Below are 14,543 nucleotides of genomic sequence, written 5' to 3'. Positions count from 1 at the left end.
AGCATGTGTGCCAAAGATGTTGAATGTTACACACATAAATGTGTCTGTCAATGTAGATGTGTTACACATATGTTTGTTCACAATAATGGTGCTGTCACAACGAATATCATTATTTTTTACATCAAGTCTCATTCACAATAAAATTCGGACAACTTTACAACTCTACACTGCGGCAAAAATGTGATTGGTTTGTCCCGTCAGATCTTTAACATTATTTGCTGTTATGGAAAATCTAGGAGGAATAGTTCTGGCGGCGGGAATTTTTTAAATAGATGGCGCTGTTCAAATTTAAAAATTTTTAAAAAGTAATTGTTACGATTATTTCTATAAATATTAACATATTTTTGTTTTTTAAATCATTTTACTTATAATTTTAATGAAAAAGTTAATATTAATTATTGATTTTTAATTAAGTAATAAATACATCAATTAAAAATATTTTTATAATTTTAATATGTTGAATTACGCAAATTTATAGATATTGTGAAATTTATTTAAATTAAGTGTTATAACTTACAAATAATTCCTTATTTGAAGAGTTGGTTGGATTTTTCATTAAAAAATAATGTCACTGTATTTTCCAATTACATATTTCATATATTTTATAGACGAAATTGAAATAGCTCGGCGCTAACTATTTTTTGTATTATACTTTCGTATATTATAGTACATATTCACAAAATTAAATTTATATTTTTTAAATCATGTTTTAACGTTAATTATAAATATTTTATGGTGCAGTAGAATTTATTCAAATGAAGTGTTATCACATGTACATAATTTATTTTTCAATTAGCCAATAAAACATTTAATTTTTATATACGTTGAGTTACATCTTAACTTCTTTTTATTATATTAAAACGTTAGTTCAACTTATGGAAGAAATCTGAGTGGTTCAGTTGCTCAGAGTTTTTGTATCTTTTTATTAAAAACTTAGTCTTAAGTGATTATTTTTTTGTAAGATACTCTAAGCAATTATAATAAAAATTATTTATTCGTGTGGATATTACTGTTCAAACAATTTAGTTTAATAATGGAGGATCAGTCTAAAAAACAATCAACAGAATTTTATCTTTTGGAAGCATTGGATGAGCTTGAAAAAAAAAAATTATTCACTTGGACTATTTTTTTACTTTGTGCTGTAGCTTCTCTAATAAATGGAATGAATTCAGTGTCTTATGTTTTTATGGCTGAGGTTTATATTGTATTAAATTAATTAATTCATCTAAAATTTATAAATGTTAATAAATTGTATATTTTTAAGATTCCTAAATTTTGGTGTGTTATACCTGAACTTGTAAATGATAACTGGACATCCGATCAAATAAGAAATATTTCTTCGGCCGACGATTGCCATATTTTTGATTTCAACTACACATTTCTTGCAAGCCTAGGATACAATAGAGCCCAAGAATATGTGGAGGAGTATGAATTTATGCCGAAGAAAGTCTCGTGTTCATCATTTATATTCAACGAGAATGGACATTCAACAATTGTTAATGAGGTATGTTCTCACATAATATCTCATAGTAATTCATACATAATATTTTAATGTTTTTTATTTATTTTCGAGTGGGAGTTAGTCTGTAGCAATAAAGTACTTCGATCAAACACATTTTTAGTGTTTGTGCTAGGAAGAATTACTGGATATGGAATTCTAGGAATATATTCAGATAAATATGGACGGAGAAGCGCATTAATTATCAGTATAATACTACTAAGTATTGTTAAACCGGCAAGCGGAGCAGTGCCATGGTTTTGGGGGTATATTCTTCTCAAATTCCTTACTGGGATCAGTGTGAGTGCGACGTACTCATCAGCATACACTTTAAGTGAGGAAAAAATTATATTCTGATACGAAGAATTAATATTAATTGTATTTTAAAATTTTTAGTGACAGAAACTGTTACAAAACGTAAAAGAAAAATATTTGTAGCTCTGGTTGAATGCATGCATGCGATTGGAACTTTTTTTCTGGTTGGTTTAGCTTATTTTATACCAGATTGGCGGATCTTACAATTAACACTATCAAGTTTTGTTCTTCCGATGATAATTCTTATTTGGTATGTAAATAATATATATTAATACTTATTGACAGAATTTTTGTTTTTAAAAATTTTTTTATATTATCAGGTTTGTACCCGATTCTCCTCGGTGGCTTATCACACAAAGACGGTATGATGAAGCCCAAAAATAATCCAAAAGTACTGTGGTTCAACTCTCACGACACCAATTTGTATGACAGAAAATGCAACAGTTGAATCGCCTCCAGAAGTTTTTGTAACCTTGAAAGACAGTGCAAGTTTCTTCAGCCGCAATATTGAAAGTTTGAAAATTCTGTTTTTAGATTCAACCATAAAAAAAAATATATTGATCATGTATTTCCTCTGTTATGCAACATCAACGATAATTTATACCCTTGGTAAGAATTTTAATTATTCTTCTGAAAATCTTTAACAATTCAAGCTTTATAAATTTTATATTTTTTATTTCAGTCTTCAATATTGATAATTTCAAAACAGATCGGTACATTTACATGATACTCATAAGCATCATCGAATTGATGTCATATGCAGCGGTTACTGTCATCCAGATGTTTTTAAGTTGTCGAAAAATAAATATTATAGTCTACACAAATATATTCCTTTTAATGATGGCAATTTCAGTGGTCCCTGAAGATTATAAGAAGATAATTGTAGGACTAGCATTATTCGGGAAATTTTTTTCACTAGCAAGTTACATGAATCTTATGTTACTGGTTGCTGAATTATTTCCTAGTAATGTGAAGAATTCAGGATTTGGTACTTATTTAATAGCATCGCAGTTAGGTTCTATGACTGCTACGTATATTGTTGATTTTCTTGGAAATAATGCCTGGTGGGCACCTACGACTCTTAGTGGTATCTTGGCGCTAGTTGCTGATTTTCTTTGTTTTCTGTTACCTGAAAAAAATTAATGTTATTTTAATAAAGTGCGTTGTTGTTATTGACAACTGATTTTTTTTTTAAATTAATTAAATAACTTGCGCAAAGTATTACCTTTACTTCACTCAACCACGGATTCCAATTTGTACACCTGTAAGAGTGCAAGCCTCTATCGGCTTGATTAATGAATATCTTTATACTTGTGTAAGTGTACATTTATGATAGATAGTTGTTTTACTTTTTTTATGATTAAAAGAAATAAAACAACTGTGATACATTTTTCCACAATTGCGTCAGAATAATTTACGCTTGGTATAGTAATAAAACTAGTTTGACAAGTTTCCTGCATTTAAATGTTTAATTTTAGTTTTTAAACATTTAAACAGCAGTTAGACTAGTAACATGAACTTGAATAGACATTGTTATTTAATAATACCAAATTTATAGTGTTCGAAGTGATATTTAAATCTATAATACCATATAATTAAGGCACAAATTTATTTACGTTTGTAATAAACATAAATCTTTATATAAATTATTTTTTATATAATTTTTCATTAAAATGAATGACAAAGAACAAAAAGTATCACAAGAAATAGATCTTCTGCGCGCATTGGATGAACTCGAGAAGAAGAACAGCTTTATTTGGATTATTTTTTCGATTTCTGCTATGGCATCACTGTTAAATGGAATTAATTCATTATCTTATGTTTTTTTAGCTGAGGTTTGTATACAATTTAAATGAAGAAATATGCAAAATGGTAACTTTGAAGAGTTTTTCATTTCATATATATTATTTTATCTATCGATGATTAGTCTTTAACTAAGAAGAAAAACTAATGTATTCTTCTTTATTTGTTTTTATTTTCATCGAAAAATTTTTTTTAAGATACCTGAATTTCGATGTTCAGTTTCGAATCTTGTCAACACAAATTGGACATTTGATCAAATCAAGGAGATCTCTAAAGCTGATGAATGCCATCAATTTGATCATAATTATACATATCTAACCAATTTAAAATACGATGAAGCTATAGAATATGTAAATGGTTATGAATTTTTGCCCAGTATTATTCCCTGCAAAAATTTTATGTTCAATGAGACTGGAAGATCAACGATTGTCAATGAAGTATGTATAAAAATCCAAATATTATACAGTACATGATAACATTTAATTAATAATTTATTTTTAGTGGCAATTGGTGTGTGAAAAAAAAATCTATCGAGCCAACACATACGTAGTGTACGTCCTAGGAAAAATGTGTGGATTAGGAATCTTCGGAGTTTATGCAGATCTTTATGGAAGAAAATACTCACTGATTATTAGTATAATTTTGCAAATTATTGCTGAACCCGCTAGCGCATTAGTACCGGGGTTTTGGGAATATCTTGTTCTCAGATTTATAACTGGAGTTGGTTTGGGCGCCATGTATTCATCGGCATACACTTTAAGTAAGTAGTAATTAATGGTTTATCAATAATTATTTTATATATTTTAATCTACAGTGTCAGAAGCAACAAACAATCGCAAAAGAAAGCTACTGGTAGCTGCAATTGAGTGCATTTATGCACTGGGAATTTTTTGTCTCGTACTTATGGCTTACTTGATCCCACATTGGAGGACGTTACAATTGGCATTGTCATGCTTCGTTTTTCCAGCGATTATTCTAGTTTGGTAATCAAATAACATATATTGCTTGTGCGAATCATTATACATATTTGAAATTTTATTATTGAAGGTATGCACCAGAGTCTCCGCGGTGGCTTATTTCACAAGGCCGACACGTTGAAGCCGAAAAAATAATCCAGAAGTATTGTGGTTCTACAGTTACAACACCAACTTGTATAACAATTGAAAATTCACCAACCAAGCCGCCACCAGAAACTCCAACAAAATTAGAAGAAAAAAAGTGTTTTTTCAATCGCGACTTTGAAAGCTTAAAAATTTTATTTTCGGATTCTATATTAAGAAATAATATTTTAATTGTGTATTTTATAGCGTATGCAACAGCAGCAGTTTCGTATTCACTTGGTAAGAAGTTTAATACTTTTTTTAGTATCTATAATTTCTAAAAATCTATCAATCTAATAACTTTTTCTTACCATTTCAGTCTTCAGTATTGATAACTTCAAAACAGATCGCTATATTTACATGTCACTTGTTGTTGTCAATGAATTACTGTCACATATGGCAGTTTCAGCGGTTCTGATGTTTCTAAGTTGTCGGAAAGCAAATATTATAATCCTTATAAATGTATTCATTGTGATGATGGGGCTACTGGCGGTTCCTGAAGAAGACAAGAATACAATAATAGGATTAGCTTTATTCGGTAAATTTTTAACAGCAGCAACTTACACCATTAATTTATTATTAGTCGCGGAGTTGTTTCCCAGTATTGTTAAAAATTCAGCGTTAGGTACTACTCTAATAACGGTCCAGTTGGGTTCAACATCGGCGCCATTTATCGTTGATTTGCTAGGTAACATTGCATGGTGGGCTCCAACAACTTTGTGCGGTATTTTAGCTCTCATTGCAGCATTGTTTTGCATTTCATTACCTCAAAAAAATTAATTACTCAGGCTGTATGTTCAGAAATATCAAATGTAATAAACTGTTTTTAGGAAATTGATAATTTTTTATTAAATTACATTGCACAAATAATAAAATAAAATATTCGGTTGTAAAAAATTAATAGATTAAAAATAAATAACGATTTTCAATAAAAAGAGCAATAATTAAGTAATTTTTAAATCTTTATGTGATCACACATAAGTTTTTTTTGTACGAGTACAGAAGAAAAATTTTAAAGGCCGGATTTCTTTTTTTTCTGACGCAAAAAAAAATAAGTGTTCTCTAATTTTATCGGAGCATCGGACGGCAATTTACAGTCGCACCCCTTGCCTCTAGGATTAACTCGCTCTACTCTACTCTACTGAAAATTCAAAAACTTTATCACTAAATTTTTATTACAATTTAAGTGAAACAATTCAGAAAATTTTACGAATAATTTATCGCTCCAAGTTACCTGAAAGTTTGACATGAAACAAAAATCTAATCTGACATGAAGTAAAAATCTTGATAATATTTGCGATTAATATAAGTAAAAATTTATTTGTGTTGGATCTGCATTTACTTCTCGCAGCATATCTCCACGTAAGAGAAGGGAGCGAAAGACATTTATTTTAATCCAGTAGATAACTTATTCAAGGCTCAATATACCAGTCACTTTCAGACGTTCACAAGCTAGTTAACTTACGTGCATGCAAGCGTAAGGAGTATCTAGTCTTAGATTTATAAAAAAAGACAGTAAAAATATTGTATTAGTACGAAAAAACAACCTTGCTTATTTTATAAAGATTGCAATAAAATAATGTGATAATAAATTCAAAATATAAAAACTAAGCTTATGTGATCTTATTCTAATTAAACAAAATGATTTGATAGGTTTAAAAAGTTTTAATAATTCTGAATTAATTTTTATTCTGAAAATATTATTGACAAGTATTCGATAGTATTAAAAATTTTTAATACTTTTAACAAATTTTTAGTCACATAAAGTTTTGAAAATAACCAATAGTAAATGAGATGATTTAAAATAGTTAAGATTTTAATCCTCTGTAATCTTATCAAATTATTTTGTGTAATCAGGTTAATTTAACACGCGAACTTTAAATAATTGAATATTATAATGAAATTTATTTATAAAAAATTATAAATTAATTGTCTCATCTTGAATTCAGTCTTTGTATTCCTTAAGCGGGTACTACCATCAAGTATGATATTGTCTTATTGACGTAAATAAATTTTATAATTATACGAATTATGAAAACCAGTTTTTTCTTGTATTAAAAAGCGTATTACCGTAACAATTGTTAGTAATAAAACACACCATGGCGGAAAATGAATCTAAGAAAATGGAAGAGATGTGTCTTTTACAAATTTTAGATAAACTTGGCCAAGGTTCTAAACTTCTTTGGATTGTGTTTGTTGTAAGCATCACAACTTCACTCGTAAACGGTTTACACTCGATGTCGTATGTTTTTATTGCTGAGGTAAGTAAATTTTCCCGGAAAATTCAATAAAACGTAATATGTTTTCGCATCACCGACATTTATATTTTTTTAAGATTCCCGGACATTGGTGCTCGATACCGCAACTTCAAAAACCAAATTGGTCAGCTAAACAGATAAAAAATATTTCTCAAGCAGACGAATGTCATATTTATAATTTTAACTATCAAGATCTTGCGAATTTAAAGTATGAAGATACGGAAAAATACGTGAAAGAGATGAAATTCAATGCAAGTGTTGTTCCTTGTACTTAATTTGTTTATGATAAAAACGGAAGGTCAACAATTGTTAACGAGGTAATTATCTAACTTATACTATCATTGTTATAGATAATAAAGATTTTTACTTATTTTTTTTTTTGGTTAGTGGGATTTAGTTTGCGATAAGAAATTATATCGCGAAAGTATATTTTTTGTATATGCGTTTGGCAGGCTTTTGGGTAATGGATTTTTGGGAATTTATGCTGACAAGTATGGAAGAAAAAAGCATTGATAATTGGATTAATCTTACAAATAATCGCCGTGCCTTCAAGTGCTTTAGTTCCGTGGTATTGAGCTTATATGTTTTTTAAACTTCTCACTGGGATGAGTGTGGGTGCTATGTATTCATCAGCATATACACTTTGTAAGAAGTAATTTGTAAAGTAATGAAAGCTTTTATGTTATTATTATCTCAATTAAATCTAACTATTGTTAAAATTACAGTGTCGGAAGTCACAATTGATACGAGAAGAAAAGTTTTAGGGACTACTGTTGATATTCTGTATCCTGTTGGTACTGTCACAGTTTTAAGTATCGCTTATTTCATAACAGAGTGGAGATATTTACAAATAACATTATCATTGTTTACTATTCCAATAAGCATTCTCATATGGTAAATTTCAATTTATATATGGATTTTATTTACTTAGCTTTTATATTATTCATGTGATGAATTAAAATTTACAAATTCCACAGGTTCATCCCTGAATCTCCTAGATGGTTAATTTCCCAAAATTATCACGTAAAAGCGCAAAAAATATTGGACAAATACAATGAAGTTTCGATTAAATCGTCCCCTACGGCAGCGAGTACGACATTTGTATTGCAACCACAATTAGAAGAAAGTACTACACCAAATAACAAAGATAAGAAAAGCATAAAACAATATTTTGGAAGTATGAATATTCTCTTCTCTGATTCGATTTTGAGAAGAAAAATACTTATTATGTATTTTTCATTTTTTGTTTCTATTTCGGTTGGATATTGTCTCAGTAAGTGAAAAAAATTTTTTTTTTCATTATTTTTTCATTATTTCCCTTCAATTATTCACATATAAATAATTTTGAACTTTTATTTCAGTCTTCAGTATTGACACCTTCGACACAAATCGCTATATTTACATGGCAATAACAGCAAGTACTGAAATCCTGGCACTTTTAACAGTTCCAGTGATCTTGCTTTTCCTATCGTGTAAAAGAGCAGCCATCACCATTTATTGGATCGCATCGATATGTATGTTATCGATTATAGCGATTCCCAGAGCCAATATCAATATAATTATAGGAATTACATTATTGTCGAAATTTTTTTTATCAGCGTGCTGTACCACAAACATGTTACTTTCTTCAGAACTCTTCCCTCCGCATGTAAGAAATTCAGCTTTTGGAACAAGCTTGGTAGTTGCTCAAATTGGAACGATGAGTGCTCCTTATGTTGTTGGCTTACTAGGTGATATTGCTCCGTGGGCTTCAACTTGCCTCTATGGTATTTTGACACTAACTGCAGGATTTATTTGTTGCTTTATTCCACTTTAATTAATATAATTTGATATACAAACAGATTTTGTTTAATTTATAAGATTTATGATTATGAATTTTTGTAATTATTAAAAGTTATTATTTTTATTTATTGCCGAATGTTTCGATTAATAAAAAATTTTCCCGAACTCATATCGTCACTTCTAACAAATAGATTGATTAGAAATATTATCTAATCACATATTATAATTGTTTTTATCATCAAATAGATAAAATTTTCATAAACATGTTGATTCGATTGTAATACCAAATTAAATATCAGTATCATATTCAATAAATACGTCATTTTAGCGAGTACGATTAATGAATATTTGATAAACTTGTTTAATTTGAATTACTTACATTGTTTTTTTCATTTAAAATACTTCCACCTAATTTAATAAAATTATTTTTTAATTACATCAATAAATTCATTTACCTCAACAATTTTTATCCAAACTTCTGTAAAAGTATTTTCTTCTTCTTTTAAAAAAGAGTGATGAAATCTATGCTGATTCCGCGTCTTTCATTTGCTTATAAAGCATTTATTATCCAAGAAACTTTTTTCAATGTAAACTTTTTTAGTCATCGTCAGTGATGATTTATAATAAAAGTATGTAAATCGATGATTGTGTTTGTATCAAATTATTACATATTATAAATACATACAATTATAAAATAAAAGATAAAATTTAGATTCGCAGATAAATTTACCTGTCGCACATGTGTCTTATCTTTACCAATAAAAAAATTAAAAATAAAATTTATTCATATACTCGACAATTAGCGTTATCAAGACATTTAATAACAGTTTAGCAAAAACTTAATATCTTAATCGTATTTTTTATCGCTTTATAATTTGACAACTTAAATCATTTGACAGTTGTGAATTATTTTGATCATATTTTTTGAGTGGAATATATTCGGAATTTATTAAAAATATGATATAAAAAATGGAAAGTGAAGAAAATAAAAAAATAAAAGAAAAGTGTCTTCTAAGAGTTCTAGATGAACTTGGAGAAGGTTCAAAACTTCTCTGGATGGTTTTTACCGCTAGTATATTAGCACCTCTTATAAATGGAATGCACTCAATGTTTTACGTATTTATCTCTGAGGTTCGTACAATATTTCAATAAATAACTAAATTCGAATTGGAAAAATGTGAGATTATATTTTTTAGATACCTGAACACTGGTGTTCCATCAAAGAACTTCAAAACTCGAGCTGGACTACCGAAGAGATAAAAAATATTTCTCGAGTTAATGAGTGTCATATATATGATTATAATTATACAAACTGGCAAATTTAAAATATAAAGACGCCGAAGAATATGTGAAAAATCTGAAACACAATACAAGTATCGTTACTTGTTTATCGTTCATTTTTGATAACAGTGAAAGGTCGACGATTGTTAATAAAGTAATTATTTGATAGTGCTATTAATTATTATGATTTATGATTCATAATAATTCTAATTTATATTATTACCTAGTGGGAATTAGTTTGCGATAAATATTTATATCGAGGAAACACCTTTTCCGCTTTTGCACTAGGAAGACTTTTGGGAAATGGATTTCTGGGGATATATGTTGACAAAAACGGAAGAAAAAAGCATTAATAATTGGATTGATCTTACAAATAATTGCAGTACCAGCAAGTGTGGTAGTACCATGGTATTGGGCTTTTATTTTTTTCAAACTTGTGACTGGAACGAGTACAGGAGCTTTATATTCATCTTCATATACAATTCGTAAGAAATTATTAATACTACAGTACAAACTAAATGAAGAAATTAACATTTATCATTGATAATTTTATCGCAGTATCGGAAGTTGCAGTGGACAAAAAAAGAAAAATTCTCGGGACTATTTTCGATATTCAATATCCTGTCGGGACTTGGGTCGTTTTAAGTATAGCTTATTTTATGTTGGATTGGCGACAATTTCAACTGGCATTAACAATATTCACCATTCCAATGATCATTCTCATTTGGTTGGTTGATAAATATCCTTTGAATTGATAAGTTCTTTTGATTATTTGATATTTACTACTTTTGATTTTCAGGTTCATTCCAGAGTCACTTAGGTGGCTTATTTCTCAAAAGCGTTATGATGAAGCACAAAAAATAATCGAAAAATATCGCAAAATAATTGTTACGCCAGCACTCATAGCTGGAAATTCTAATCTTCCATTACCATTTTCACAGACTGAAACAAAGAAAAAAAAACCATGTAAATATTTAATTCAACGTTACTTCGGAAGTATGAAAATTCTTCTTGCCAATTCAAATTTGCGAAAAAAATTGTTTACTATGTATTATTCGTTCTTCGTGTCGATTTCTGTCAGCTATTACTTGGGTCAGTTAAAAAAAAATCAATTCTTATTATATTTGTTAATTTTTTCTCTAATAACTATAGTAATTTTTTTTTAAATTCCAGTCTTCAGTATTGATACGTTTCAAGCCAATCGTTACATATACATGGCGTCTACAGCAAGTGGTGAAGTATTAGCACTCATGACAACTTCAGTTATCCTCCTGTTTTTGAGCGCTAAAAAAGCAACTATTGCTATTTATTTCTTCGTGTCGATTTGTATGCTAAGAATTACGTTCATTCCCAAAGAGAATATGACCGTAATTATAGTAATGACAGTAATTTCAAAGTTTTGTTTGACAGCAAATTTTACGACCAACCTGCTATTTTCTTTAGAATTATTTCCTCCAATAGTGAGAAATACAGCATTCGGAACAAGTTTTGTTATGGGGCAGATTGGCACAATGGGAGCACCCTTTTTTGTGGAGTTATTAAGCAAAGTAGCTTGGTAGGCTCCAACGAGTGCTTGTGGTGTTTTGACACTTTTAGCTGGACTTTTCTGCTGCACTATTTCTGTTAGGGAATGATTTGTAACGATTTAAATCTCAAATTTTTAATAAAATTTACGGAAAAATGATCAAAATTACGTTCTTTTGGAATTTTTTTCTCTTTTTAAGATTTTTACATGACTTGTATAATTTTTTAATGTTTCAAACATATTTACATCTCTGTTTTCTGAAAAATTTAAGATTAACATAATAACTCAGAGTTTAGAAAAAGACAAGCATTACTTTTGACATGGCTTTCTTTTAAACAAATTATATTTATTATAAAGGTTCCGTAAAATTTCAACAAAAGTTTTTTCTTTATTCTTTACATAAAAGTGATTATTTTTTTGCGGTTGAAGTATTGTCATCAGTGCGAAGGTATGCAATTATTTTATTTAAATTTTAAGAAAATTCCAATTTAATATATCAATTTTTCTATCGATTAAATTTAATTGAAAATTTATTTTTTGATAAATTTAGCTGTTTAAATAATGTACCGATTTCATGAAATAATGTGTCAGAGTTTATATAAATACAAGCATTAGTTTTGACATTAATTTCTCACGAGCATCAATCTAGACTTTATTTAGAAGACACAATTTTAAAAACAACAGACTACGAAAAATTATCAAAACCATTATCTTTATGATAGTAAACAAATAAAGAATAATTAATTTATCTTCAACGTTACGAAATCTCAATTTTTCGAGGACTAAGTAGTATATTTAGTTCCGCATTCACTACTCGTGGGTTTAAATATTACCGTGAAGTATACAAATTCGTTAAAATTTTTATTTTATTAAAAAATAGATTGATATTCGATATTAATCAAATCCTGTAATTAATGTGATAGCTCTCTGATGGTACCTTGTTATGATTCTACGTGTGAGTTAAACTAGAATTATAATATAAAAGATTTGATAAAATTTTATTATTTCACCTCGTAATAAATTTATAACCATTTTCATACAATAACGTTGGACTATGGACAATGAAAAAAATAAAATACAAGAAAGATATCTTCTGCAAGCAATCGATGAATTAGGAAAAGGTTCAAAATTCCTTTGGGTTGCTTTTCTTCTCAGTATTATAAATTCAATAGTAATCGCATTACACACAATGTCATATATCTTCTTAGTTGAAATAAGTACACTACATAGCATTGTTCAATAAAATGAATGATTTTTTGCAAACAAATTATTTATTTTTCAGATTCCTGAACATTGGTGCCATATTCCAGAACTGTTAAATGCTAACTGGACAAATGAGCAAATACAAAATATTTCAGCAGTAGACAAATGCTTGATGTATGACTACAACTATACACATCTTGTGCATTTAGGCTATGAAAACGTTGGAAAACATGTTGAAGATTTTATCTTCAACACTAGTCTTGTTCCTTGTTCTTCTTTCGTTTTTGACAAAAGTGGAAAATCAACAATCGTAAATGAAGTAAGTGATTGTAAATATGATTTATCATTATCTCTTATCGTTAATTTAATAAAAAAAATTTTTCTAATTGTGTTTATTAGTGGAGCTTAATTTGTGATCGACAATTTTACCGAGCAAGTACTTATTTGATCTATACTTTTGGAAAGCTTTTGGGTCTTGGAGGGTTGGGAGTATTTGCTGACAAGTATGGCAGAAAAAAAGCATTAATAATAGGTTTGTTTCTACAAATGATTGCCACACCTGTAATTTCTGTGGTTCCCTGGTTTTGGGCATATCTTCTCTGTAAGCTACTGACTGGAATTAGCGTTGCAACAATGTTTTCATCGGGTTACACAATTAGTAGGTACTACATCTTTTTTTTTATTCTAATAAAAAAAGAAGAAATAATTAATGGTTTTATTGATTATTTTAGTGTCAGAAATTGCCAATGAAAAAAATGAAGCTATTGGGAACTATAGTAGATGCATTTTATTGTGTAGGAACTAGTATTCTTATAATTATCTCTTACTATATAACAGATTGGCGAAATTTACAATTTTCAATGTCATTATTCACTATTCCAGCAATGATTCTTGTGTGTTAAGTTTATGTCATTGATAACGAGATTAAACCTTCATCCAATTGAGGCTTAAGTAAAAACCATTAACTGATAAATTTTTTAGGTTTGTAGACGAGTCACCACGTTGGTTAATAACCCAAAATCGTCTTGAAGAGGCGCAAGCAATAATAGAAAAATATCGAAAAAAAACTATTTTGCCGGGTCTTCTTACCGAAAGTTTGCCTCTTAAATCTCTATCGATGAAACAATCTGTAGTGACTGAAGAAAAGTCTCAAAAAAGTTGTATGGAACGTTATCTTGGAAATATAGGAATTTTCCTCGCTGATCCAATATTTAGAAAAAAAATACTTATTATGTACTTTTCGTTCTTTGTTTGCTTGATGACAAGCTTTTATTTAGGTATTTATAACATTCACTCCTTCTTATTATGATTTTTATTAATAAATTTGGACTTAATGTTTCTTCTTTGTTTCAGTTTTCAGTGTTGATAATGAAACATGACAGCAATAGTAATTATTCAAGTAACATCTCTTCTTTTAATTTCGGTAATTCTGCGATTTATTAGTAGTCAGAAAACAACTATTATTCTTTACTGGATCGCATCGATTTGTTTGCTGTCAATGATTGCTGTTCCCAACGACAATGTATATATGATTTTAGGATTGACAGTGATATCTAAATTTTGTTTAAGTTCTACATTTACAACAAATGTATTATTTTCTTTGAAATTATTTCCATCAAGTGTAAGAAACTCAGCTTTAGGAAGCTGTCTGTTAATGGCCCAAGTTGGATCAATGTCAGCGCCATATCTAGTGGACTTTTTTGGTAAAATTGCACCGTGGTCACCTTCTTTGCTTTGCGGTGGTGCACTATTTTTCGCAGGGCTTCTTTGTTGTATTG

General features: G+C 28.8%; 4 protein-coding genes and 2 long non-coding RNA genes across 16 annotated transcripts; 5 read left to right on the top strand and 1 right to left on the bottom strand.

Moving 5' to 3' along the window:
* Positions 1-2,329: 2,329 nt before the first annotated feature.
* On the bottom strand, positions 2,330-5,421 carry LOC141530936 (uncharacterized). Of its 7 annotated transcripts, none has more exons than XR_012479824.1 (9): positions 5,281-5,421; positions 5,028-5,212; positions 4,518-4,884; positions 4,242-4,370; positions 4,086-4,174; positions 3,818-4,001; positions 3,039-3,100; positions 2,531-2,942; positions 2,330-2,451 (listed from the first exon to the last, which is right to left on the bottom strand). It is a non-coding gene; the product is annotated as an uncharacterized LOC141530936 (long non-coding RNA). The 7 variants fall into 7 exon arrangements; XR_012479827.1 differs by having other exon boundaries at positions 2,416-2,672; positions 2,741-2,942; XR_012479823.1 differs by lacking the exon at positions 4,518-4,884 and having other exon boundaries at positions 2,416-2,942.
* Positions 3,107-5,549, top strand: LOC141530925 (organic cation transporter protein-like). Its single transcript, XM_074248317.1, has 6 exons — positions 3,107-3,648; positions 3,814-4,053; positions 4,118-4,376; positions 4,431-4,599; positions 4,664-4,956; positions 5,036-5,549. The coding sequence occupies exons 1-6, from the start codon at positions 3,487-3,489 to the stop codon at positions 5,494-5,496; spliced, it is 1,584 nt and encodes a 527-aa protein (XP_074104418.1). The 5' UTR covers positions 3,107-3,486; the 3' UTR covers positions 5,497-5,549.
* A 149-nt stretch (positions 5,550-5,698) lies between these two features.
* LOC141530928 (organic anion transporter 3-like) lies at positions 5,699-9,131 on the top strand. 2 transcript variants are annotated; one of them, XM_074248323.1, is made up of 5 exons: positions 5,699-7,619; positions 7,700-7,868; positions 7,952-8,247; positions 8,336-8,488; positions 8,573-9,131. In XM_074248323.1, exons 1-5 carry the CDS (start codon positions 7,556-7,558, stop codon positions 8,788-8,790), a joined length of 900 nt encoding a protein of 299 aa, XP_074104424.1. In that variant the 5' UTR covers positions 5,699-7,555; the 3' UTR covers positions 8,791-9,131. The 2 variants fall into 2 exon arrangements, with proteins under 2 accessions (XP_074104424.1, XP_074104423.1); XM_074248322.1 differs by having other exon boundaries at positions 8,336-9,117.
* A 541-nt stretch (positions 9,132-9,672) lies between these two features.
* On the top strand, positions 9,673-10,974 carry LOC141530937 (uncharacterized). 2 transcript variants are annotated; one of them, XR_012479830.1, is made up of 3 exons: positions 9,673-9,887; positions 9,953-10,764; positions 10,837-10,974. It is a non-coding gene; the product is annotated as an uncharacterized LOC141530937 (long non-coding RNA). The 2 variants fall into 2 exon arrangements; XR_012479831.1 differs by having other exon boundaries at positions 9,673-10,522; positions 10,596-10,764.
* A 14-nt stretch (positions 10,975-10,988) lies between these two features.
* On the top strand, positions 10,989-12,899 carry LOC141530935 (organic anion transporter 3-like). The gene is made up of 3 exons (XM_074248333.1): positions 10,989-11,129; positions 11,211-12,010; positions 12,845-12,899. The coding sequence occupies exons 1-2, from the start codon at positions 11,036-11,038 to the stop codon at positions 11,594-11,596; spliced, it is 480 nt and encodes a 159-aa protein (XP_074104434.1). The 5' UTR covers positions 10,989-11,035; the 3' UTR covers positions 11,597-12,010; positions 12,845-12,899.
* Positions 12,048-14,286, top strand: LOC141530931 (organic cation transporter-like protein). 3 transcript variants are annotated; one of them, XM_074248329.1, is made up of 4 exons: positions 12,048-13,084; positions 13,165-13,423; positions 13,497-13,559; positions 13,747-13,859. In XM_074248329.1, the coding sequence occupies exons 1-4, from the start codon at positions 12,938-12,940 to the stop codon at positions 13,752-13,754; spliced, it is 477 nt and encodes a 158-aa protein (XP_074104430.1). In that variant the 5' UTR covers positions 12,048-12,937; the 3' UTR covers positions 13,755-13,859. The 3 variants fall into 3 exon arrangements, with proteins under 3 accessions (XP_074104430.1, XP_074104428.1, XP_074104429.1); XM_074248328.1 differs by lacking the exon at positions 13,497-13,559 and adding an exon at positions 14,119-14,286 and having other exon boundaries at positions 12,052-13,084; positions 13,165-13,427; positions 13,747-14,042; XM_074248327.1 differs by lacking the exon at positions 13,497-13,559 and having other exon boundaries at positions 12,049-13,084; positions 13,165-13,427; positions 13,747-14,133.
* Positions 14,287-14,543: the final 257 nt, after the last annotated feature.

Source organism: Cotesia typhae, unplaced genomic scaffold (assembly GCF_013202065.1).
Source record: "Cotesia typhae breed Kobodo isofemale line unplaced genomic scaffold, CoteBio_Ctyphae contig_5, whole genome shotgun sequence".
Taxonomy (NCBI): Eukaryota; Metazoa; Arthropoda; class Insecta; order Hymenoptera; family Braconidae; genus Cotesia; species Cotesia typhae.
This window is presented reverse-complemented; position numbering and strand designations above follow the sequence as displayed.

What these genes read in the sequence shown, in the direction of transcription:
- LOC141530925 (XM_074248317.1), top strand. Translation starts at nt 3,487, where the DNA reads ATGAATGACAAAGAACAAAAAGTATCACAAGAAATAGATCTTCTGCGC. An exon ending in CTTATGTTTTTTTAGCTGAG is followed by an intron (nt 3,649 to 3,813) that starts GTTTGTATACAA and finishes ATTTTTTTTAAG; the next exon opens with ATACCTGAATTTCGATGTTC. An exon ending in TTCATCGGCATACACTTTAA is followed by an intron (nt 4,377 to 4,430) that starts GTAAGTAGTAAT and finishes TTTAATCTACAG; the next exon opens with TGTCAGAAGCAACAAACAAT.
- LOC141530928 (XM_074248322.1), top strand. Translation starts at nt 7,556, where the DNA reads ATGTTTTTTAAACTTCTCACTGGGATGAGTGTGGGTGCTATGTATTCA. An exon ending in TTCATCAGCATATACACTTT is followed by an intron (nt 7,620 to 7,699) that starts GTAAGAAGTAAT and finishes TTAAAATTACAG; the next exon opens with TGTCGGAAGTCACAATTGAT. An exon ending in TTCGGTTGGATATTGTCTCA is followed by an intron (nt 8,248 to 8,335) that starts GTAAGTGAAAAA and finishes CTTTTATTTCAG; the next exon opens with TCTTCAGTATTGACACCTTC.
- LOC141530935 (XM_074248333.1), top strand. Translation starts at nt 11,036, where the DNA reads ATGAAAATTCTTCTTGCCAATTCAAATTTGCGAAAAAAATTGTTTACT. An exon ending in TTCTGTCAGCTATTACTTGG is followed by an intron (nt 11,130 to 11,210) that starts GTCAGTTAAAAA and finishes TTTAAATTCCAG; the next exon opens with TCTTCAGTATTGATACGTTT.
- LOC141530931 (XM_074248327.1), top strand. Translation starts at nt 12,938, where the DNA reads ATGTATGACTACAACTATACACATCTTGTGCATTTAGGCTATGAAAAC. An exon ending in AATCAACAATCGTAAATGAA is followed by an intron (nt 13,085 to 13,164) that starts GTAAGTGATTGT and finishes TGTGTTTATTAG; the next exon opens with TGGAGCTTAATTTGTGATCG. An exon ending in TCGGGTTACACAATTAGTAG is followed by an intron (nt 13,428 to 13,746) that starts GTACTACATCTT and finishes TAAATTTTTTAG; the next exon opens with GTTTGTAGACGAGTCACCAC.